The sequence below is a fragment of the Martes martes genome, assembly GCF_963455335.1.
Source record: "Martes martes genome assembly, chromosome: 4".
Taxonomy (NCBI): Eukaryota; Metazoa; Chordata; class Mammalia; order Carnivora; family Mustelidae; genus Martes; species Martes martes.
In genome coordinates, this window is record NC_137891.1 from 158,537,339 (window position 1) to 158,561,308 (window position 23,970).

The following is a 23,970-nucleotide window of genomic DNA, read 5'->3' on the forward strand; positions in this document are numbered from 1 at the left end:
ACCAGCCTCCTACCCAGCACAGATACTTGTAATCATCAGAGCAACGCGTGAGACAATGATGCTGCATTTATGTGACACTCTGGGGTTCCAGAGGCCTTGGTGGTGCTTATCTCCCTTGCGGCTCAGTTTGCCCAGGCGGGCGGGCGGGCCGGTGGGCGGGCCGGCGGGCAGGCGACAATCACTGCTCCCGTCCTGCAGCGGGGGAGAGTGGCCAGAGAAAGAGAACCTGCCCTGCATCACCCAGCGAGGCAGGGATGGAGCTGGTTCCCAAGCCCAGTCTGCCTGGAACCTTCCTGACTGGGTAGTCCCCAAGCCTGTGCTCATACCTGTCCACAAACAGCACCCTCCCTTGTAAAGCCCTTCTGTTCCACTTAGAAACAGCCTTCTTCCCCTGGAGGCCCTGTGCCAGTCCAAGTAAAAATGATGTCTCGCCCTAGGGAACCATAGGGAGGAGGGGTCTGCGCTTCCTTGCTTCTCCCTGCAGCACATCCCAGATCTGTCCTCACTTGTTCCTTGGCTATCAGGACCGGGAGGGACCCCCTCGACCACCTTCAGCTCAGCACACTTGCTTTAGGGAGGAGAGAAGAAGAGAGGGGTCAAGGGGCAGAAAGGAAACCGTAAGGAGTCCCTTCTCTATACCAGCCTTTTTGCGTATGTTTATGAGGTTAAGTTCCATTTTAGAGACCCAAAGACTGAGGCCCTGGGCAGATGAAATAACCAGTAGGCTCCACACATAGTTAGTGAATGGTGGATTCAGAAGCCAGACGGTTTCCATAATCTCAGGCTGTCTTCCTGACCAGCTGCCTCATCGGTTGAAAACTCTGTACCTTCCTGGGGAGGACGAAATGAGAGTGGACAGTCCTGCCAGGGCCACATTCTGCCCTCCAGAGGGTGAAGCTAGAAAGTGAGTGTGGCCAGCTCCCGAGGACCAGCAGCCAGTCCGGGGGCACTGGGCACTGTCGGAGTCAGAGCTGGTCCTCCTCCCAGTAGGCGGAGGGTGGCTGTGGGGGGCCACGCCTGATGCCCGGGAGCGGGTTACCAGGAAGGCCTGGCCTGCTGAGTCATGCTCAGCTGCCGCAGAGGTAACAGGACTTTTCCAGACTTGTCTGAAATGGCGCCCATGCTTGGAACAGCCCCAGGCCCTGCTTTAGCTAAGTGCTCTGAACAGCTCTTGCCAAGGTGTGTGCCTCGGAGCTGGCTCCATTTGGGAATCGCACAGCTGGAAATTCTGCACAGTCTTAGAGGATGGCTGAGTTCTGCAGTTGATTGCACCTTGGGGGCCCCTGGACACTCCTATCCTGATGTGTTCAACCCGGGGTGCTGTTTGGCCATTTTATGTTTAACGCACCCCAGTTGATGCTCATGTGTGGCCAGAGTCGGGAGCTCCTGGGTTAAGTGACGTCTCGACTGTGATCACCTAGTGAGTTAATGACAGGATGAGGACTCTGAGATCAGGATAGAAGCGTTTTCCAGAAACAGAATAGGGCTGGGTAGGCAGAGGAGAGAGACAGTCCAGGGTAGGGTGAATGGGGGGAGAAAGAAGTCTGGGGAGGCCACCAAGGGAAGCCTAGGCCTGACTTATAAAGGGCTTCATAGGTCGATTTCACCCACAGAGTGTCACCCACTGGTATGGCTTGGCCCGGCGCCATCAGGACAGGCCCGTGGGCACCAAGGCGTGGGCCAAGCCAGGAGTATGGACTAGAGTGAGAACAATAGGGCCTCATTGAAGAGGACAGATAGAATCAGATTTGCATTTGAGGGCAAGGAGTCGGGCATCTGGGCAGTGGGAGGGTCTGAGAATGGAAAATGAGAGATAGGGAAATTGCGAGAGAGCGGCTCCGAGTAAGTAGGGATAGGAAAACAAACACGGGGCCGGAAGAGTGGGCAGGATTTGGTCATCAGTTCAGTGTGAGGACAAGAGTAGGGTTTGAAAGTGGCTTCTGGGTTTCTGGAGGGGGAGCCGGTATGGGAGGGACCGAGGTGCGGGAGGGACATGCCAGAACTGAGGTGGCGGTGAGACACAGCTGGAGATGCACAGGAAACATTTGGACATGGGGGTCTGTTCTTCCTGCGGGTAGTCAGCTGGAGAAAAACTGGGAGCTGGTCACCGGTATTCAGATAGCAGGAGAGGGGGATGCCCTAGAGAGACTGGGATAAAAAGAGGAGTTGGGGAGTAGGGTGAAGGAGTGCTGTCAGGAGCCCCAGAGGGTGAGCTGGACCAGCTGGCCCCTTATTGCCCAATACCCAAGACCGGATGTTGCCACTGTGGTGACCAAAGGTTGACTGGGTGGGACTACGTAGGTAGAAACCTCCATCCTGCTGGTGGTGGGGGGGGGTGGGGGGAATGGGAAAGAGTAGGGAGGGTCCTTCCAAGAGATTCAGTGGAGAAGGGAGAAAAGAGGTTGGTGATTGGAGGGGGTGGCCCACCTGAGATGCCTTTTCACTTGGGAAGACTTCATTTCATTTTATTTTATTTGGGAAGATTTCATTTTTAAAATGTGCCTTAGGGAATCAGCAGAGGGGGTGAGGGCGAGTTGGGGGGAGAGGTCTCAGGAGGCAGGGGCTGGGGGCAGAGGCACCAGGGTTGCATTTGGCCACGAGGAGCGACTGAGAAACTTCTGAACTTGGAGATGGGGACAGATCCACGGAGCAGTTCTTCCGTTCTTGCGGCCTCCCGCCTAAAACCAGAGACAGGCAGAAGGCGAGAACAGCTGGGGAGGGCTGGTGGGCGGCACAGAGGGTCCAGCCGAACTGGAAATGTCATTGATGGTGGCATCTGTGGGTTCCTGTCCGAAGATCACTTGAGGAGCTCGCTGCCTCGAGGTCCGCAGCGAGGACCCGAGGGGCCACTGCTGATTGCCCACACCCTGCAGTGGAGTGGGCTTTCCGGGGGTGGCCATCTGCACCCCTGTGTTTACACCTGCACTTTGCACGTACTTCTCGTCAGCCTGGCCCAGCCCTTCCAGCCAGAAGTGGACTTGCTGTGATTCACCTAAACGGCGGAGGGGGGATACGATGGCCAGGGGAGTTAAGAGATAATGGCTGGCCTTGGAGCTGCCCCTTTGTGCCGGGAGGCGGCCCGTGACTCAGTCCCTCCGAAACTTTCACTCCTGCGCAAGGCACTGTCCCAGACAGTCTGGGAGGGGTAGAGCCGTGACACATGGTCTAAGCTGGGCCCCACCCGGCCCAGCCCTGGCTAGCTTAAGACTCCAAAGACTTAAGGGGGTGGGGGAGACTTGGGAAGAGCCAGAGCATAATTAATTGGAGGGGGGGTTCCTAATTAATGGAGGGCTTCGGGGTGACTCTGGATGGAGCAGGGAGGAAGGCAGGCTAATGCTGGCATGGGATTGCGGGGGGGGGGGCGGCCTTTCAAGGAGGAGTTGGCAGCTGGGCAGACCCTGGAGGGGAGTTGGCCCCTTGCGGAAGGAGGGACAGGTGAGGTGGCCCAGGCAGTGCGGAGATGGAGTGGCAAGAAGCGTCGCCCTGATGTGGAACTGCCCACAACCCGACCGCCCGTCTTCCTAGGATGCAGCCCTGGGCTGGTCCCGTCGGCCTGCTCTCTGAAGGAGACTGTACCCCACTAATGGTAAGGATGCCAGAAGCTGGAGCTTATAAAACAGGCCCCAAAGGGCTTCCTCCTGGAAGTGGTTAATTAATCATAACATTATCTTAAATGTTTACAAAGCACCTCCTGGTAAATTATCTCCTCACAGCTGCCCCGCAAGGCGGGTGGGGCTGGGTTATCGCCTCCTTCTAGAGGAGGAAGCTTGGACTGGTGAGGTCACTTGGAAAGTGAGAGGCTGAGCTACGGGTGGCCTCCAGGCGTCACCAGGGAGTGATGACCACATCCTTGTGGTGCCCCTGCCAGGCCTCCTGTCTCCTGGGGAGGGGGGAGGAGGGAGGAGGGAAGCCCGGCCACAGAGAGCAAAATAAATGTACAGGGCATCCTGACCACTGTCCTGGGTGGAGAGAACTGCCTCTCCCTTGCCCCAATGGCCAAGCTGCCAACAAGGGATGACTAGAGGCCATTTAGAATCCATGCGTTCCTGGCCAAGGGACATTGTCAGGCATGTCTTGGAATAAGCAGCCTCAGAAACCAGAGTTGTGGCTGGAAGGGGCTCGATGGTCCACTGGCTCATCATCCCTTGTTTGACAAAGGAGGAACTTGGCCTGGAGAGCAGACAAGGTCAGCCCAAGATGACCCAGGTTGAAGAGGGCTCCCATCACAGCCCTCTGCCCACTGGGCCTGTGCTGGGGCTCCAGGCTTCGGGCTCTCAGCCCCAGGCAGCCTCTCCTTAACTTCCATCAAGATCCAGAGAGTTCCGGGTCCTCCCCTCTCCTCTTCACCCATCCCCACTAACACAAACCCTTACAGCTTACTGTGTGCCAAGTCTTAACTCTCAGTGCTTCAGAAATCATCCTTCAGTTTCTTATAATAACTATTAGGTAGGCCCTAGAATCGCTGTTTTACAAGAAAATGGGGGCACAGAGATCTTCAGCAATTAAACGAAGGACACACAGCTAGTAAACGGCAGCGCTGGGTTTTGAATCCGCGGAGTCTGGCTCCAGTCTGCATCCTTGCCCACCACAGTAGGAATGGCAGTTCCGTACCTCAGTCGGATGGGCAGCCAAACACCCTCTCACGCACCTACAGCTGACAGCTGGTCCCTCTTGCTCTGACTTCCAGGCCAAGTCAAGCTCAGTCATGTACAGACCTCTCAACGGTTTCCCACACATAGTTGCACAATCCCTTACACCATTACAGCCTGTCTGAGCTGCATCATCGCTGCAGCCCTTCAGATGGGTGGCTCATTTATCAGTTAGTGACACTTTCTGCTCCTAGCCCTGTTGCTGGGACCTAGTGACACAGATGAACCACCCCCCCCCCGCCATGTTGAAATTGAGTCTAGAAGGGATACATGTTTCTTGGTGATGAGCTGTCTCAGGGCAGCCATGGAAGTGTGCATGAGCCCTGTGGGAGCAGAGAAGGTGGAGGGAGAAGGTGCATGGCCCGGAGAGCAGGGCTCTTCTCAAAATGAACTTCAGGACCAGTTCTTTGGCGTTGGTACGGGGCAGGGGAGGGGTGCTGGCCTAAGTGGTGTAGTTTCGTTGAACAGCGTTCCCACCAGTGTGACAACCAACAGTGCCTTCACACAGCCAGATGTCCTCTGCGGAGCCAAGTTGCTCCTGTTTGAGAACCACTGCGATGGAGAGGAGGGGGGTTTTGGGGATGGCTCTCGGAGTGTTTGTGTATACTCAAAGGTGATGAACGGCCCATCGGGGAGAAGACAGGAACAGCGCATGGGAAACTGCAGAGATGCGGGGTGCCTGGGTGGTTTGGGGGTGGTGGTGAGGGAGGGGAGGGCAGTGGAGAGCCAAGCAAGGCTGTGAGCGGGGCCTGCTATGGTGACCTGAAGATCCCTCTGCTGGCAGGGGAGGTCCTGGAGGCCAGGGACCTGTGAGGAAACTAGAACAAAGGCCAGGCCTGGGTTTTAGAGAGAAGCCATCTCAGGGCTCCTTCAGAGAAGCAGCGTGGGTGGTCGGAGCCTCTACTGGGGGGTTGTGACCCAGCTTCTAGGTCCATCCGGCTTCTCAGCCTCCTCTGCAGGTGCTGGGAGGAGCCTCAGGGGACCTAGCAGGTGGGGCTCTCTGTCCAGCCCCACCTGTAGCATCTGCTGGAACTCCCCGCTGACCCTGGGGTGTGGCTGAGAGTTGCTGTGGGGACATAAGCTTTGAGGAAGGATAGCTCTGGGGGAGGGGAAAACAGGGACTAGGAAGTCGGGGTCAAGGTCAGGCTGAGGGACTGAACTGGACAAGCTGGCCCTTCACTGGAGCTCAGAGCTTAGGTAGCTCTTCAACCCCTTCACACCCCCCACCCCCCGGAACATCTAGGACAAAGGAGAGGCTGGAGAGGGAGCTCTGACTCTCCCTCCCAGGATGATCTAGAAGATGCTGGGGTAGAGGAATCTACAGGGAAGGATGTTGAGACCAGCCAGAGGTTCCAGAGCAGGCCCCTTCTCTTGGCAGTAGTCCAGAATTCTAGATCAAGGGTTGGTAGGGAGGCCAAATCCAGCTAGCAACTGTTTTTGTAAGGCCCTTGCACTAAAGAATTGTTTTTACATTTTTAGAGGGTTAGGGGTGGTGGAGAAAAATCAGCTGTGCCCATTTTTAATATTTTCTGTCTAGCCTTTTACATAAAAATGCTTAGCAGTCTCTGCCCTAAACTTGCATGCTTCCTGCTGACAGGGAACTCAACTACCTGTGACCTGAGCAGTCCCATCCTCTGAAGCCTAGGAAGCTCTTCTTCCAAGAGCTAAAGTCTGTGTCCCGGGGCTCTGTAGATTTGCTGGTTTCTGTGCCTGGGGCATCCAGGCATGGTCCGAGGAAAGATTCCCAGAAGCAGGTCCCTAGTTCCTTCAGGTCCTCTCTGGCACTGTGAATTCCTTGGGATAATCCTTTGTCTTCAGGTGGCTTGAGTAACAGCTTATTCTGTATGCTGGGCAGCAGACGCTGCCTCATGCCCAGGGCCTGACTACCGACACTACCCAGACAGAGGAAGTCCAAACTTCCTCCGCAGACAGGCACACATGTCGTCCTTCTCCCACAGTTGCCTGCGCCGGGAGAGGAGGAGAGGGGGGGATTCCCGAGGAGTCAGATCTGTGATGCAAGCCTCCCCCGCCACCCCCAGGAGAAGCTCTGAGGAAGAGCTTTTTACTGGGAACCGTCTAGTCCAGGGATCTCAGCTGTCCAGAGCAGCCCCGCTTCGTCCCCCTGACCCCTGCGGTGTCACCGAGTGATCCTTCTAGGGTCAGTCAGTAGGGTGATTGGACAGAGATCCTTCATAGCCCTCAACTCGAGAGCCTGATGCCATGGTAGTCCCCTTTCTTCCAGCGTGCATGTACTCACACGGACCCTCGTGTGGGAAGGGTTGGGAAGGGAGCAGAGGTGCGGATGGATGGCTAAGCCTGGAGCATTGGACGTGCAGGGCTTTGATGGCAGGATGGGGAGTAATTAATCATGGGAAGCAGAACCGCTTCAGTGGATGGGAGGGGTCAGGAGCAGAATCCAGAGAGACCTAGGGCAGGTGCTGCACGGGTAGAGAATAGGACAGATCAGGAGGGAGGTTTGGTGGGACCTAGTGACTGCCTGCCCGCAGGGTGGCAGCAGGGTCAAGGCTTGTGAGGAGCATGTGAGGTGGAACCTTTCAGAGAATCACGAGCCTGGCCTCACCTCACATACGAGCTGGGCTTTTGGAGGCTGCCGGTGACCCTGTTGCGGAGCCTGGGTCTGTGGGGTCCTTTTGGGGGACTGGAGGCTGCTCTTAGGGGCACTCAGCCACTGCTAGGATGGACACTGAGGGCACGGACTAGGTGGGGGATAATCCCAGAGCTTCTCCCTGTGTAGCGTTCTTCTAATTCTCCAGGGACTCCCTGCCTTTTCTGGGCCCAGGGCCAGCTCAGGCCCACGTGGGCCCTGGGCCCCCAGGGGGACAGGACACGGAGTCCCCACACTAGCAGCAGAAATGGAAAACCAGACATAGCTTCTTCCCAGAAATCTCCAGTGCCAGATCAAGAGGCGGGAACCATTGCGCAGCCTCAACTTGGCCAGGAAGTGCCATTGGGGAGTGGAAAGGATGAGCCTGGGGCTGGGGCTGCGGGGACAGGGAGGGAGAGTGGGGAGGGGGGCTGGTGCCTCACCCTCAGCCATCCCCATTAAGGGGTCTGAGTATCGGGGAGCTCCTGAGCCATTGAGCCAGCTCTGGACAAGCTTGGGTCTCTCTGACTTGCTGCCACAAGCAACACACTTAATTGGGGGGTGGGGAGCCTCTGGGAATGTGGTCCTCTCATTGGCCACCTCAGCATCCCCAGCCAGCCCCCAAGAAGAGGGTTAAAGACCTGAGCTGCTGAAAGAGCTCAGCCTCACATCTTTAGGCTCATTAAGGGAGTAAGCCCTTACTCAGCACTTGTGGACTCCGCACGCAATTCGGCTAATTCCGCTAGCTGGCTTCTTGGCAAAAATCAGAATGATGTACGTGGAGCATTCTCTTGAGACAACATCTGAACCAAGGGGGACTGGGGGGGGGGGCAGAGGAAGACCCTGTGAACTACAAAATGCAAACATTAAAGGTTATCTGGGGCAGAGGGGTCTCCCTGACCCTGGAGAGAGCCCCAGGGGCAGCAGAGTGAGACTGACGGAGGGAGAGAGATTTCCACCCCAATGATGGGCTCTCGGTGGCCTGAGTGTCATTTATCTGGACAGTCCCCTTATCCAGGACGGCCTGTTCTCTGCAGAGCCTGATAAATGGAGCATTACTTCTCCCAACCAGTCCTCCTTGGGGGTTGGTGTTAGCCCTTGAAGAACAGAAGCACTTTGTTTTGTTTTGTTAAAATCGGCATTTCTGCACCCCCCCCCCCGCCCCCCAGCAGAAGCAGAGGCTCCCAGGAGGAGAGCTTGAGGCCCTCTCTTCATTTTAGCCTCCCATTCCCTCACCAGGTGTCCCTGACACCAGCCCTGGGATAGGCCCCAGCCCTGGGATAGGCCCCAGTGTGAATCTCTGTGGTCCCTGTCCTCAGGGAGGACAGACCCCCCGGACCCTTTGAGTTGGATCTCAGAAGTTCTCAGCATGGTTAAGGCAGGATGGGCCTTCCAGACAGAATAATTGTGGAGAGTGTGGAAATGAGTCCTAGAGCTGAGGTAGAGATGGTGGGAGGTGGGGAGGTTGGACTGATACCTGATGGGAGCCTTGACTTTGAATTATGGGATGCAGGGTTGGCTGGACCTTGTCAGCGGTCTGCACTGCCCTCAGGCCAGTCCCGGAACGTGATGGGGGTCCCTTGGCTCAGTCCCCAGGCACCACGCAGGCACTCTGTCTCATTAGTTCCCTGCAGCACTATGAAGTAGATATTGCTGATGTCGCCATTGGAGATGAAATAATTTGCCCGAAGTCACGGTTGTGATAATGTGGTAGAGCTGGGACCTGAACTCGGTTGTTGTCCAGGTTCGTAACCTCTGTGCTCTCTGGCTTCTCTGGGACAGATGGGGGCTGCCTCCCTCCGTTCCCCAGGCCCATGTCAACCCGTCCTAACCCCCTGGACCCTGGTCTCCTGTCAGCTGTCTCCAGAGACCTGGGACAGATCATGGCAGCAGGGCAGGAAATGGAGAGGCCAAGGACCCATTGCAACCGTGGGGCCAGGCCCAGCATACTTTATGGTCCGTCCTGGGACCAAGGGCCTCAGTCCCCCTCCACCTCCAACCTGGGCCAGTTGAGGCTGCCTACCATTTCCTCCTCTGCTAGACCCCTGGGGCTTGGGAGGGTTAGGGAGGTCCAAGAGCAGTGGCACGGAGGTGGTGCGAGAGGCAGCACACTGCTGTGTGCCGAGGGATTCACCGCACGCTGCAGGAAGGGCTGCCCGGACAGGCTGGGCACGGGCTAGGTGGGCAAGGAGCGGCGTTTGAGCTGCGGGTGGTGGAAGCGGAGAGGGACATGCAGGTTTGTGACTGGCTGAGCCCAGGAATATTCAGATGAACACCAGTGTGTGTGCGAGATGGTGCGAGTGCACAGAAGGCCGTTTCTGGGTATGTTGGGTCCATGCCCAGCTACGCATGTGGCTGGGTGGGTCAGACCGGTCTCGTGGCACTGGGTGTGTGGCCGCGTTGCCTGAGAGTAGGGTGAATGTGTCCAGGTAGAACCGGTGGATCAGGCCAGGCCCTCCTTTGAGTGGGGGCAGGGCTGCGGGGGGCAGGCCTCTAGGACAGGTGTTTCCAGTTCCTGGAACTGCTTCCTTGTCCTAGCCTTCCCCATACCTCCCAGCTTGGCACCTGGCACAGGGAAGAGGTCATGGGTCATCCTTCGGGGTGGAACTCCCACAAATAGCTGGGCTGAGGGGTCAGAAAGCAATTGTGTGAGGTTCAGGAGCACGTCTTGTATGCCGGTGCTGAGGGTAACGTCAGTGAGTCAGTGAGCTGCCCTTCCCTTCATCCCAGAGCGTCTGGAACCAGGAGCTATCTGTCCAGCTGTGTTTCCTCCCCAGCCAGGGGGTTGGGGAGAGGGCGCAGAGGCCAGGAGGGCCTTAGGTACCTTGAAGAGAAGAGGGGGGCAAGTCGGAGAAGACACTTTCTCCCTGAACCTCTCCCTGCCCTGTGCCTGAACTTCACTGTGGGTCATTTGCTGTCTCCCCCTCCCGCTAGCAAGTTCTGTTAACCTTGTGACCCCCCAGGGTACTGGAAATAGCATCTGGGGGAAGCATGAGAGCTGGCTCCCCTCTTGGAAATGGAGCCCAGTCCCTTGTTTCTCACCTGGGGAAACTGAGGCCCACCAAAGGGAGGGACTTGGCTTAAGGACATGCAGTGAGCTTGGGGCCCAGCCAGCTGCTGGGCCCTCTCCGGCATGCTGTGGTCAGTGGCCCCCATGGAGGGGACCACGCAAGGGGAGAAAGGGCAGCTGCCTCCCCTCCCCAGCAGGCTGCTTCTCCTCCCGCAGGTGATCGAGGAGTTCTACAACCAGACATGGATCCACCGCTATGGGGAGCGCATCTCGTCGGCCACACTCACCACACTGTGGTCCCTCTCTGTGGCCATTTTCTCTGTAGGAGGCATGATTGGCTCCTTCTCTGTGGGCCTTTTTGTTAACCGCTTTGGCCGGTGAGCAGAAGGGGTCCTGGCCATGGCCAGGGTGTCCCAGATGGGGGGAGGGGAGACTTCCCTGCCTCTTGAGGGTGTTGTCTGTGACCTAGCCCCTGGGACTCTGGAAGATGCAGGCATGCACCTAACCTGTGACCCCACCCCCAGGCGGAACTCCATGCTGATGATGAACCTGCTGGCCTTTGTGTCCTCTGTGCTCATGGGCTTCTCGAAACTGGGCAAGTCCTTTGAGATGCTCATCCTGGGCCGCTTCATCATTGGTGTGTACTGTGGCCTGACCACAGGCTTCGTACCCATGTACGTGGGGGAGGTGTCCCCTACGGCCCTCCGTGGGGCCCTGGGAACCCTGCACCAGCTGGGCATCGTTGTCGGCATCCTCATTGCCCAGGTAAGCCGGGGCAGGGTCTGTCTGCTTGCACTGCCCACACCCCCCGCACCCCACAGCTTCCGTAGCTCTCGTGTCTGTGTCCAGATGTCTCCCCGATGACAATTCTCACCCAGCCTTCCTTGCCCTGCAGTGAAGGATGGCCTCGTGGCACACATCCTAGTTAGGCCCAGATCCCAGCGAACACTTCGCCACTCACAGCTTCCCCGAGGCCTCCCAGGCACGAGAGCCAAGTCCAGATAACTTGGCCCTTCTCGTCCCAGCCTCCTCAGCCTTGTGTCCTGTCCTTCCCCTGTATCTCCACATGCCAGGCTCTCCCGTGCCTCCAGGCTTTGATGCCTTTACATGGACACCACCTTCTCTCCAGAAGGCTTTCCCTTCCCCCTCCCCAAAGCCCCCATGCCCTGTGACTCACCCTTGCCACATGTGTCCTCCTACTTGTGCTGTGAGGTAGGTCCTGCTTTTCCCTGTGTTACGACTGAGGGAACTGAGGTTCGGAAGAGCCTCGACTCGCCTCGCCATATCGGCAGCCCCTCTACAAAGCAGGCGGGGGCCACGGGCTGGAGCGGGAGGGGCTAGGGCGGGGGTGCCCGGGGCCGCTTCCTCCATCCCGGCCTCTGCCAGGTGTTCGGCCTGGACTCCATCATGGGCAACGAGGACCTGTGGCCCCTGCTGCTGAGCGTCATCTTCATCCCGGCCCTGGTGCAGTGCGTCCTGCTTCCCTTCTGCCCCGAGAGCCCCCGCTTCCTGCTCATCAACCGCAACGAGGAGAACCGGGCCAAGAGTGGTACGGGCAGGGCCCTGCCCTCCTCCCCACCCCCCGGCCCTGGCCGCCTTCTTGCTCTGAGCCACCCCCACCTTCCCTCCGGTTCCCCCCTGCAGTGCTGAAGAAGCTACGCGGGACGGCTGATGTGACCCGAGACCTGCAGGAGATGAAGGAGGAGAGTCGACAGATGATGCGGGAGAAGAAGGTCACCATCCTGGAGCTGTTCCGCTCTCCCGCCTACCGCCAGCCCATCCTCATCGCCGTGGTGCTGCAGCTGTCCCAGCAGCTGTCGGGCATCAATGCTGTGAGTGCCCCCTCAGCCGCCCTTGCCCGTGGGCCGCAGCCAAACCCTGCGGTCAAGTGTGTGCTGGGACCAAATCCCCCACTGAAAACAAACACCCCTGCTGCAGGAACAGCTTTCCTGCAGAGCCAGAACCCCTCAGGGCCCTGGTGCCGGGTCCCCTTCATCCTGTCCTTGTCCTGCGTCCTGTACCCGCAGGGACAGCAGCAGCAGAATGGCTGTGGCACTCGGCCAAACCCCAACCACTTGTCCATCCCCTAGGTGTTCTATTACTCCACGAGCATCTTCGAGAAGGCCGGGGTGCAGCAGCCTGTGTATGCCACCATCGGCTCCGGCATCGTCAACACAGCCTTCACTGTTGTGTCGGTGAGTCAGCGTTAGGGCCCGCCCCCACTCAGCTGCCGGGGTCTGGCTCAAGGTGGCCTCAGGGCCTCGCTGCTGAACAGCAGCATTTAGTGTGAGCCGAGCATGTGTCAGGTTCTCATAAGTGCTGTGTCGGCTCATCCTCACAAGCCTGTCCAGTTCATTACTCAAGTCTAACAGCCCATGATACCGATGCTAAGAAGTGTAGTGGCTGCCCAGAGTCCCAGCCAGAATGCTCCGCGGCCTCTGGGGCCAGCCGTCACCCCATCCTGCCGTCCGGATCCGGCTCTCTGCCCCTCAAATCCTGTGTAGTCCCCAAACTGAGCCCCAAGGTGGGAGGCGGTATAGTGTTCCTGGCGTCTGCAGTGCCGTGTGGCTTTCCCAGCATTGGGGATGAGCCTCTGGATAGGGTTGGGGTTCAGAGAGGCAGCAGGAGCAGGTGGCGCTGACCCCGTGTCTGCCCACAGCTGTTTGTGGTGGAGCGAGCCGGCCGGCGGACCTTGCACCTCATCGGCCTGGCCGGCATGGCGGGCTGTGCCGTGCTCATGACCATCGCGCTGGCCTTGCTGGTGAGTGACCACGCTATGGAAGTGGGGTGGCACGAGTGGGGGGATAGCACCAGGAGCTTCGGGTCCCAGAAGGAGGATGGCAGCCCCAGCCTGGCCAGGGGCATCCAGAGCCCAGGTGGGAACTGCCCTCTCCCTAGTTCTGCCCCTTTTTTCCCAACCCCACTTGGGCTCAGGTCTGACCTCCTGGCCCCCTAGGCTGTCTCCTTCCACCCACTTAGGACTGGTTGTGCCCTGGCTTCTCCGGGTTTGGTGCATTCTTGCCAGAGCACCTCTGGTCCTATAACCTAAGCATCCTCTCCCCAGGAATTGCTCTGCCAGTGTTGAGTCTTTCAAAGTCTGCATCCATGGCCTTAGTTCATCTGTAGAAGAGCCCCAGAAAGTATGAGCCCCCCAACCACCAACACATGGAAGCATGCTTTCTCTCCGTTCTCAGCCACCATCCCATGTGGTTTAGTTAGTATTCCCAGTTCCCAGGTGTAGTAAACCTAGTCCCAGTGAGGCAAGGAAGGCAGCAGATAAAGGACAAAGCTAGGAGCTCATCTCAGGTCTGCTGGTTACAGTGGTAACCGTGTGCAAGCCACCGTCCCTGCACAAACCCTCATTTGTCCGCCTCCGGGGCAAGGAAGCAGCGGTTTGCTCATTTGACAGCTTAACCAAAGTCTGGAGAGTCTGGTGATGGCTGAGAGGTCTGGCACGCTGCAGGGGATTCGTAACAGATCTGGGGAAAGCCTGTGACTTTTCCACGGTGGCCTCCCGGAGGACAGTGATTATATCCGGCCACCTGCTTGGGGCCTGTTCTGCTGGTCCTGAACTGAGCACCTTACAGTCCTTAACATTTACCCCAGGAATGTTCTTCCCCATCATTCAGCTTCTGGCAGACTGCTCTGCGTCCAGAGCTAGGGGACCACAGGAACCTCTTCTTAGCCCTTCCCATGTGCACCCCGCGTTACTGTTCCCGAAGGGTACACTCCACCGCACACCTGCCCTACAGGACTTAGGTCATTTTGTTCAAATGAGGAAAGTGAGATCCAGTGGAGAGTCTACGTCATGTAGCCAATCCAGGATCAGCCCCAAGCCTAATGTAGCCAATCCAGGATCAGCCCCAAGCCGCCTGCCTCCCAGGCTAGAGCTCTTAGCCCTGCCCTGGGCTACGTCAGCAGTGCGTTTTCTTGGAGCGTCTCGTCACCGCCTAATCCAGCTTCCCACCCCTCTCTCGTCCTCAACAGGAACAGCTGCCTTGGATGTCCTATCTCAGCATCGTGGCCATCTTCGGCTTTGTGGCCTTCTTTGAAGTGGGCCCTGGCCCCATCCCGTGGTTCATTGTGGCTGAACTCTTCAGCCAGGGTCCTCGTCCAGCTGCCATTGCTGTTGCTGGCTTCTCCAACTGGACCTCAAATTTCATTGTGGGCATGTGCTTCCAGTATGTCGAGGTGAGAACCGCCCCTGTCTCCATGCCCACCGTTCCTCTCCTGCATGCAGGCCCCCCTCGCACTGCTGTGCCAAGTGCTCTCCCAGCTCTTCCCATCAGAATCCTGCTGAGGAGGAAATGGAGGCTCCGAAGCCCAGATCACACAGCTAAAAACACTGACCTCCATTCCAGGGTTCTTACTTAGCTTTGAATTGTCTCCATTCTGCTCTGCGGCGGGGGGACCCTGCTCCCTAGAGCCCATTATGTGCCAGGTACAGGCAGTGTCATTTAATCATCCCAGCACTCCTCCGTTGTGCATAGTTGTTCCCTTTTTCAGATCGAAGGACCTAAGTCTTAGAGGTCAAGGCCCTACAGCCAGGAGGAAGGGTCAGTACTCCAACCGAGTGGATCTTATGTGTCTTTCAGCAACTGTGTGGGCCGTATGTCTTCATCATCTTCACGGTGCTCCTGGTTCTGTTCTTCATCTTCACCTACTTCAAAGTTCCTGAGACGAAAGGCCGGACCTTTGACGAGATTGCTTCCGGTTTCCGGCAGGGGGGAGCCAGCCAAAGTGACAAGACACCCGAGGAGCTCTTCCACCCCCTGGGGGCTGATTCCCAAGTGTGAGGCGCCCCACACCACCAGCCTGGCCTGCTCCCAGCAGCTCCAAGGATCTCTGGGAGCACAGGCAGCTGGATAAGATTTCCAAACTGACAGATTTCAGCAGAGCTGGGCCTGGGGCTCCTTCCTTCAGCCAACAATGATGTCCAGAAGAGTATTCAGGATGTTAATGGCTCCAGGATTTTAACAAAAACAAGACTGTTGCTCAGATCTATTCAGACAAGCAACAGGTTTTATAATTTTTTTATTACTGATTTTGTTATTTTTTTATCAGCCAGAGTCTCCTCTATCTACACCCCAGACTTCACCCTGAATGGCTCAGTACCTGAAGGTGGGGACCAAGCCCTGCCTAGACACTTGCCTTCTTCACCGCGCTAATCTGTAGGGCTGGACCTATGACCAAGGACACACTAATCGAACTATGAACTATGAGGCTTCTATCCCAAGAGGTAGCTGTGGCCACTCTCTTCTGAGGCCTGGATCTCCCTGCCCTAAGTGTCAGGCTCCATTAGGGTTCGCCCTTCCTACCCAACCACTTAAAGTAATTTTGCCTTGCCTGAGACCAGTTGGGAGCACTGGAGTGCAGGGAGGAGAAGGGAAGGGCCAACTGGGCTACCAGCTTCTAGTCTCCTTTGCGCTGAGGGCCAGACGATCATCACGAGAGGAGGGCCCTGGGAGGCTGAGAACCCACTGCGCAAGAAGACCACAGACACTCCTGCCCTGCTGTGTATAGATGGAAGATATTTATATATATTTTTTGGTTGTCAATATTAAATACAGACACTAAGTTATAGTATATCTGGACAAACCAATTTGTAAATACACCACCTTACTCCTTCTGTAACTTACCTAAACAGATATAAATGGCTGGTTTTTAGAAACATGGTTTTGAAATGCTTGTGCGTTAAGGGTAGGGAGATTTGGATGGAATGGGAGAGAAGCAACTGCCATAGTGACCATGACCTTTTGGACTTCTGACTCAAACACTTCTGATAACACCCTCTCCTGCTTTGTCTGTCTAGGGCTATTCCTCCCTGAATGCACCTGACCTCACTGATCTCCAGAAGCCAAGCAGGGTTGGGCCTGATTAGTACTTGGTTGGGAGACCCCTTATTACCCAGAGAAAATCTAAATAAGCTGGCATTCGAGGCATTCCTCTTTTCCTTCACATGATAGCTGGTTTTCAAAAATGATGTGCTAACCTTGATATGCATTATCTTGAATGTGAGTTAGGTAATATATCTGCATTTGACAGGCCCAGAGAGGCCTGAAACCTCACAGCAAATCATTCTAGAACTCCTACTTCTAACAATTACACTACACAATTCTTTACCCATAGCTGAGTCGTCCACGTCCTACCACCACCACCAATGGGCCCAGTGAGTGCTGTCAAGCTGCCTTCATTTCATTAGGAAATGCCCCCTCTGATCCAGCTTAGATGCTACTGTGGCTTCTCTTAAGACTTCTGACCCCCTCCCCCCATTCCTACCCAGGAATTTCAAGAACTTCATCTGTTCCTTTCCTATATACCCTTCCTCCTCTTACCTACAACTCCTGATTTCTCCCTTTAGTATCAATTTCGTGGAAAGAAGTCAATTTGGTTCGTCAGGGTGTTTGGCATTAAAGCTGGGCTTGGCACACAGCGGGCACGGGGAGAACAGTTGTGAAACAAAGCACCAAGGAAATTAGTCCCTAGAGCTTCAACTGAGAAAATTGGACGCGCGGGTGGGTGGGGGGGGGGGTGGAATTTGCCTGTAGAAGTCTTCATAACCGCACTCAGAACTATAAAACTCCCTCGGCGCAGAGAGTCGTTGTAGGAGGGAAAAACAGGTACTTAGTAAATGTAAGTGCCTGTGGCCATTATCATTAGGTACAAAGAATCTGAGGCATCCATCCCCCAGCCACAAATGAGTGTGGTTCGGAAAAGGGTTAGCCTTGCCGGACCCTGAAGGCTTAAAGCCTGAAGGGTTGGGGCCAGGTGTTAAGTTCGACGGAGGAAGCTTTTTGAGCCTCCAAAGACGTTCCGTTAAAAGCAGTTATCTTTATAAGCTTCGAGGGAGAGCCTGGAGGAGCAGTGCAAAGAGAGGGGCCCGGGATGCAGGGGTGAGCTCCAGGCTCTTAAAAGCTCATGGCGACACCCCTGGAGGCTGTTCCTGCTGGGTGCAAGAAAACCATCAGGGGATGGTTGGGGAGGGAGGAGCGCACGAAAGATGACAAGTCGATGGCGCCACCAGTCCGAGGCCCCGAAGCGGGGCAGGGCCGACAGCATCCCAAACCCGCCCCGCCCCAGGGCTCCAGACCCGGGTGTGAAAATGCCCGAGAACCCACTCGCCGGTCCCCTGCCGCCACAGGGATCGCCCCTACGTGCTGGGCGCCGGCCATTTCCCGAAGTGCGCGGTGCGCGCAGGCGCCGGGAGCCCGGACCCGCCCCAGCCGTGGCCCATAATGCCCTGGGAGGCACAGCTTCCGTCCCCTCGACGCCAGTTCTCCCGGCCGCGCAGTCCAGCACCGCCGGGGTATCCGCCATCCATCCCGGACCCCAGTCCCAGTACTCCAGGACCCACTCGGAGGTCGCTCCTTTCGTCGCCTCGCAGGAAGGGCGGGGCTCCGCGCCCTCTCCACCAATCGGCCGCACTGTTGGCTGGCGAGGGGCGGGCCCCCGGGTCGCCACCAATCACAGCATGGCTGCCCGGGCCGCCGTGCGAGACCCCCTCGGAGGTCTGCGTGCGGGGAGGTGTGTGTGCACGGCTGGAGCGCCGGCCCCCGGCGAGTGTAGCCCCGCTGGGATTCCTAACGCGCGCAAGGTGACGTGTGCGGTCTCCGACGGAAGGGGGTAAATAGGTAACGAGGCTGCCCTCGGCCACCTTCTTTTCCAGGACTTAGCTCAGTTCGCTGACAGCTTGTGAGATCCTCCATCTGATACCCTCGGCTCAAAAGCCTCCTCTCCCTGAAAACCTGCATCGGGTTGCCGCGCTGGGCCCCGCGGCGTGCTCTCTTTCCTCCATCGCCGACGCAGGAGGTGGCTGTCCTTCCACCAGACTGAGGAGGCCCCTGCTAAGTCACTCCTTTGTCCCCAGGATGCCACCGCAGACTCGGCTCAGGGCTGTTGAGCGAATGAACTAGAATTTAGACTCAGTGACGTTCTACAATCTGAGTTGTTCCAGTGCATTTTTAGGCAGAAAATCCAACAATTAAGCATGTGTATTTAATAATAGGGAAAGAATATTAATTCTCTTCTGTGAAAACATTTTGAAAGCCCCCTTTCTCATCCTATGATGTTTATTTCCTAAATCACCTACAGATCTGACCCATCCTGTCCATTGCAGTTGCTGGCCCTGCTGTTGGCTACTCATCTCTCTCCCAGGATCACTGCAGCATCTCATCACTGTTCTCTCTGCTTTCTGTCTCCCCTTATTTCCCACACTGCAAATCTTTTTTTTTTTTTTAAGATTTTATTTTTAAGTAATCTCTATACCCAATGTGCAGCTTTAACTCACAACCCTAAGATCAAGAGTTTCATGCTCTACTGACTGAGCCACCCAGCCCCGCCCCCCGACTGAGCCACCCACCCCCCACGCCGGCAAATCTTTCTAAAATGCACATCTGGTCATGTCTCTCTCCTACTTAGGCTTTCCCTGGGTCCCCATTTCCCTTGGGATAATGCCCAGCTTCCTTGGTCCAGAAATTCAAAGCCATTCAGGATCAGTTTCTAACGCTCAGATGCAGCCTCATCGCTCACCACTGCCCTCACCTCACCCAACCATCCTCTAGGCAGTGATCACTCTGTTCTCTGACCTCCACATACTCCTTCTGCTATGGGCCTTTGGGTTCCTTCCACTCAGATCACCCTGCCACCTGTTTTGTTTTCCACCAGGTGATATATCCCATCACAACACTGGGGAAGCTGCTCCTTGGGACATTGCTGCCAACTAGTGGCTGTTGTGTGAACTCTTTGGGCAAGTGAGAACCTCAACCTCTCAGGGGTTCAGAGCCCTAGAGATAACCCTTCACTAGGACTATTACAACAAATCTACTTGGTGACCCTATCCCTGGCATCCCAGAATGACCTTCCTAAAGCAGTGTATGACCACATTATTCTATGGCTTAATACTTCCCACTATCTCATGATAAAGCCCAGATTCCTTAACCTAGCAGGCAAGCTCTTTCACATTCTGGTCCTTGGAAACCTTGTCTCCCAATACGCTCCTTCAGCACTCAAGGATCCAGCTATAGTGATGTGATCAGTGTTTCCTGAACAGCTCCTCACCTAACTAACCCAAAGCTTTTTGTTCAAACTCCTTTTTCCTGGTCTGCCTTTGCTCTCTCTGAAAGGCCATTTGATCTCAAGTAGAGTAAATTAACTGTCACTTTCTCTACAACGTGTCCATTCATTCCTTCAACTGTTACTTAACTGGGCACACACTCTGTGCCAAGCTTTCTCCTAAGCAATGAGGCATCTTGGAAAGAACGTGCTATTTAGCAGAATAACCTTGAAGAAATCACCTTTCTGATCTTCAATTTCCTCATCTGTGGTGATATTAAGATGGAAGAAGATGACATATGTGTAAAGCCAGCATCAGCTGGTGTTACTCCACATTCCTCCTTCTACCCTACTGGGAAAGTCTGGTGCTCACCGTCGAGATTTCTGTGATTTCCCAGGGATTTCTTCCATTCTCAAGGTCATCTCTGGCTCTGACACTGGACAGCTCCTAAACCATCCGTTGATAGATTCCCAGTGCAAGCTGTTTCCTGTCTTGGAACTCAGATCTTTTGTTTTTGCTTCATTCATTTACTGATGAATTACTGGGAGTCTGGCATTATTCCAGGACTGGAGGTTATTAATGATAGGCCTTCATGGAGCTTACATTCTGAGGGGGAGGACCCAATAAGCCATCAACAAATGCATTAATAAGGTATCAGATGGTGATTTGTGTTATGGGGGGAAAAGGCAGTCTAAAGAGAGAGGATGATGGATTGTGAGAGCAGGTGTAGATAGTAAGTTTTAGATGAGATAATTTGCGGGTCTCCCAAGGGAGTGATATTTGAACGCAGATGAGGGAGGGAGGGAGCAAATCATATACATGTCTGGGGGAAAAAACCTTCTAAGTCAAGGTACAGCAATTTCTGAGGTGCAAGGCCATGTTTGGCCTCCAGCGAGGAGGTCAAGATCACTGGACTAGGGTGACAAGTAGATGTGGTCAGAGAGGTGACAGAGAGCTAAATTGTGTAGAGCCTTTAGATCACATGAGAACTTTTTTTTTTTTTAAGATTTTTATTTACTTATTTGATAGACAGAGATCACAAGTAGGGAGAGAGGCAGGCAGAGACAGAGGGGGAAGCGGCCTCCCCGCTGAGCAGAGAACCCGATGCGGGACTCAATCCCATGACCCTGAGATTATGACCTGAGCCGAAGGCAGAGGCTTAACCCACTGAGCCACCCAGGCACCCCAGAACTTTTGTTTTTAAATGTAAGATGAGACTTCCCTGTTTTGATCATTTGTGTCAATTGTAATCCACAGTTATGGTCATCAGGTTAGTTTTCACGGGTTGGTGAGCAGATCCAACCTCCTGTGGCATATTTTACAACTTTGAGGGGACCTACACAGCTCTCCTCATTTCAACATACGTAGTTTTCTGTAATAAAAATAGTTGTGAGGTTACAGCAACCCATGAAAGGTAGTGATGAAACAAACCTCTCTTAAAAGAATTCCGTTGCCTTTCCTCATAAGGGGTCTTCAGAATTCAGTTGTTCTCTATGACAGAAAGAAGTATGAAGGGTAAGGATAGATTTAACCTAAACTTTGTAAACACTGGCAGGTAAATATTCTCTCACCACTTTCCTTTCTTTCTAAGCAGAGGATAGAAGATTTTTTAGAAGATTTTTTTTAGTTTTGTACTTCAAAAGCGCTTGTGGTAACAGGCTGCACTCAAAGTTTCTCATGAAGTATCACTGATATTTGTGGCCTAAGGTTTAAAATCTAATTTTAAACAAGGTATATGAAAAGTATTCGAGGCTTATAATTTATTTCCACACAACTTTATGCAGATTGTGATGTAGTTTACAGTGTGTCTCAGTCCCCCTGCCCCAGCCTTGTTAACATTTGACCTTGACATCTGGGTCTCAGTGGCAGATCCTTAAGGAGCATGAGGATAAGGGATAGAAGTACAGGCCTGGGGGCCATATTGCCCAGACACAAACCCCCATCAGTTTTTATTGTCTTTTTACAGAGGTGAGAGTAGAAGCTAAGACAAGGGACACAGGTAAGAATACTTACCCCAGGGATGTCTGGGTGGCTCAGGCAGTTAAGTGCCTGCCTTTGGCTGAGGTCATGATCCCAGAGATCTGGGATCAAGTCCTGCATTGGGTTCCTTGCTCAGCAGGGAGTCTGCTTCTCCTCCTCCCTCTGCTGCTCCCCCTGCTTATGCTTCCTCGATTGCTCTCTCTCTTTCAGACAAATAAATATATAAAGATGTTAAAAAAATATATACTTACACCAGAGATCTGCAAGGATTAGATAAGACCAAGTGATATACTCTTCATGTAGAGTTTGATCAGAGAAATGATAAAAAATAGGAACTATTATCATTTCCCAACACTTTCGTTCTTCATCCATATCATATCTTTTGAGTTTTCCTTTCTGTTCACCTAGATTATAGCTAGCTAATCCTCCCAACTAAATTCCAACTGGGAGGAAGCCAAGGTGAGTATGGGCTTCTCTCCTTTCTCTGCTTGGAGGTTACATATGTGTGTGGCCACAGTGATCCCTGGTAGCCTAGTTTCTATCTTTAATACCAGTAGCAGCTGTTGTTTAGATAATGAGTACTATTTGTCAAGCACTGTTCTCTCTCTCTCTCTCTCTCTCTCTTTTTTAAAGATCTTATTTGTTTATTTGAGAGAGAGCACTAACATGGGGGAGCAGCAGAGGGAGATGGAGAAGCAGGCTCTCCAGTGAGCAGGGAGCCCAGTACAGGAGTCCATCCCAGGACCCAGAGACCATGACCTGAGTCAAAGGCAGATGCATAACCATCGGAGCCACCCAGGCGCCCCTGTCAAAACACTGTTCTAAATCTATGACGTCTATTAATACATCAGATCTTTAGAAACACCCCAGTGGGTAGATACTATTATGATTATGCCCATTGTCTAGATGAGGCAGCTGGCAGCTGGGCAGCCAACAGATCTACACTCTCTTAACCAGCCTCCCATTTCTGTCATGGTTGAGCCGCCTCCTCTGAAATCCAATCAAGAGGAAAAACTGCCCTTATCTCCCATCACTCTGCTCAATAAAGAGGCAGTTTTTTCTTCCATTTATTGCTGAACAAATTGAGATCTAAAAAAGTCAAGCAGTTCCTTTCTTGTCAGCCCATCATCCTCCGGGGTGGGGATGGGCAGTGCTATGCTCTCTGCCTAGTGCAACTGCTTATGTATGTGAAGTGTGGTGGCTGAGAACGTGACTTCGACACAGGAAGCACAGAACTTTAAGTAATGCTACATATGATTCTGTGACCTCCCTTAGACTCCATTTTTTTTTAATTTATGAAAAGAAGATAATAACATATATCACTACAGGGTCATTATGAGTATTGGAGACTTATGGTACCAGGCTCACATCAAGTGCTCACTAAATGGTTACTATAATAATAATTACTATATTACTATATATCCACCTTGTGCTGGCTTTCTTAAAAACCACTTAGATCAAAAGCAACTGGGTCAAAAATCTATAACGTTGTCCTTTCATTCTTTGGGCAATAGGTGCTGGAGCTTAGGCAAACTTTAGCCTTTCATTTTATACTTTCAAAAATCATGTCTAACTCTTTGAGATGTATCTTCAGAGGCAAGCTCTAGAAGGGATATTTCAAGTCAAGTCCTTTGTGGAAAAAGATTTCTTGTTCTCTGAGTGTAAACTGAAACACCTCCGCAACCAAGTCCACTTCCTCCATACTCTTCCCGTTTCAGTTCTCGTCATCAGATCTGGGGTTAGCAGTCCTCCCTGCTGGATAGCCTTGGTGACTACACACTGCGGAAGGAATACCTACCCTGTCATTTAAGTGTACCCATCCTCTGTAGTCACTGACTTGCTTTTTCTTACATCCTTACCTCCTGCTAATACCCCTAGTAATCTGTAAACGTCTTTGCTTTCAAGTCTATTTTGTCTGATATTAGGAGAGCTATCTTTACTTCCCTTTGGCTACTGTTTGTGTGGAATATCTTTTTCTGTCTTTTCACTTTCAATCTGCTTGTGTCTTTGGATCGAAAGTGAGTCTTTGGTAGACAGCATCTTAGTTGAGTCAAGTGTTTTTATCCATTCTGCCAGTCTGTCTTTTGATTGGAGAATTTAATCCATTTACATGTAAAGTAATTACCAATAAAGTAATTACTTCAGTCATTTTGCTATTTGTTTTCTATATGCCCAATAGCTTTGTCTCTTGTTTCCTGCGTTACTGTTTTCTCTTATGTTTAGTTGACTTTTTTTGTTGTTGTAAAATGTTTAAATTCCTTTCTCTTTTCCTTTTGTTTATATTCTGTAAATATTTTCTTTGTGGCTACCATGGGGATTGCATTGAACATCCTAAAGTTTTAACAATCTAATTTGAACTTATAACAGTTTAATAAGATACAAAAACTCTGTTCCTTTTCACTTCTATCCCCACCCCTTTTGGTTGCTAATGCCACAAAATTATATCTTTATACATTGTGTGCCCCAAAACATAAACTTTTTAAATTCTTTTAAATTCTTTAGTCTTTTAAATTATCTCAAAAACAAAATTTGGAGTTATAAATTGAAGTTACAGTAACACCAGCTTTTAAACCAATAATTAGGGGCTTTTTTTCTTTAAATGTATTATACTCTTTACTTTCTAAATTTTTTTTAAAAAGATTTTATTTATTTATGACAGAGATAGAGAGAGAGG

The 23,970-nt window shown here is 53.3% G+C and overlaps 1 protein-coding gene across 1 annotated transcript in view; it reads left to right on the forward strand.

Annotated features, from left to right (window-relative positions):
- Positions 1–15,932, forward strand: part of SLC2A1 (solute carrier family 2 member 1) — a 28,376-nt gene extending 12,444 nt beyond the window's left edge. The window contains exons 3-10 of the mRNA XM_080800509.1: positions 10,481–10,641; positions 10,789–11,029; positions 11,651–11,813; positions 11,909–12,096; positions 12,355–12,459; positions 12,924–13,025; positions 14,252–14,455; positions 14,860–15,932. Of these exons, the coding sequence (XP_080656635.1) occupies positions 10,481–10,641; positions 10,789–11,029; positions 11,651–11,813; positions 11,909–12,096; positions 12,355–12,459; positions 12,924–13,025; positions 14,252–14,455; positions 14,860–15,060 (1,365 nt within the window). The 3' untranslated portion in view covers positions 15,061–15,932. The remainder of the gene's footprint in view (positions 1–10,480; positions 10,642–10,788; positions 11,030–11,650; positions 11,814–11,908; positions 12,097–12,354; positions 12,460–12,923; positions 13,026–14,251; positions 14,456–14,859) is intronic.
- Positions 15,933–23,970: the final 8,038 nt, after the last annotated feature.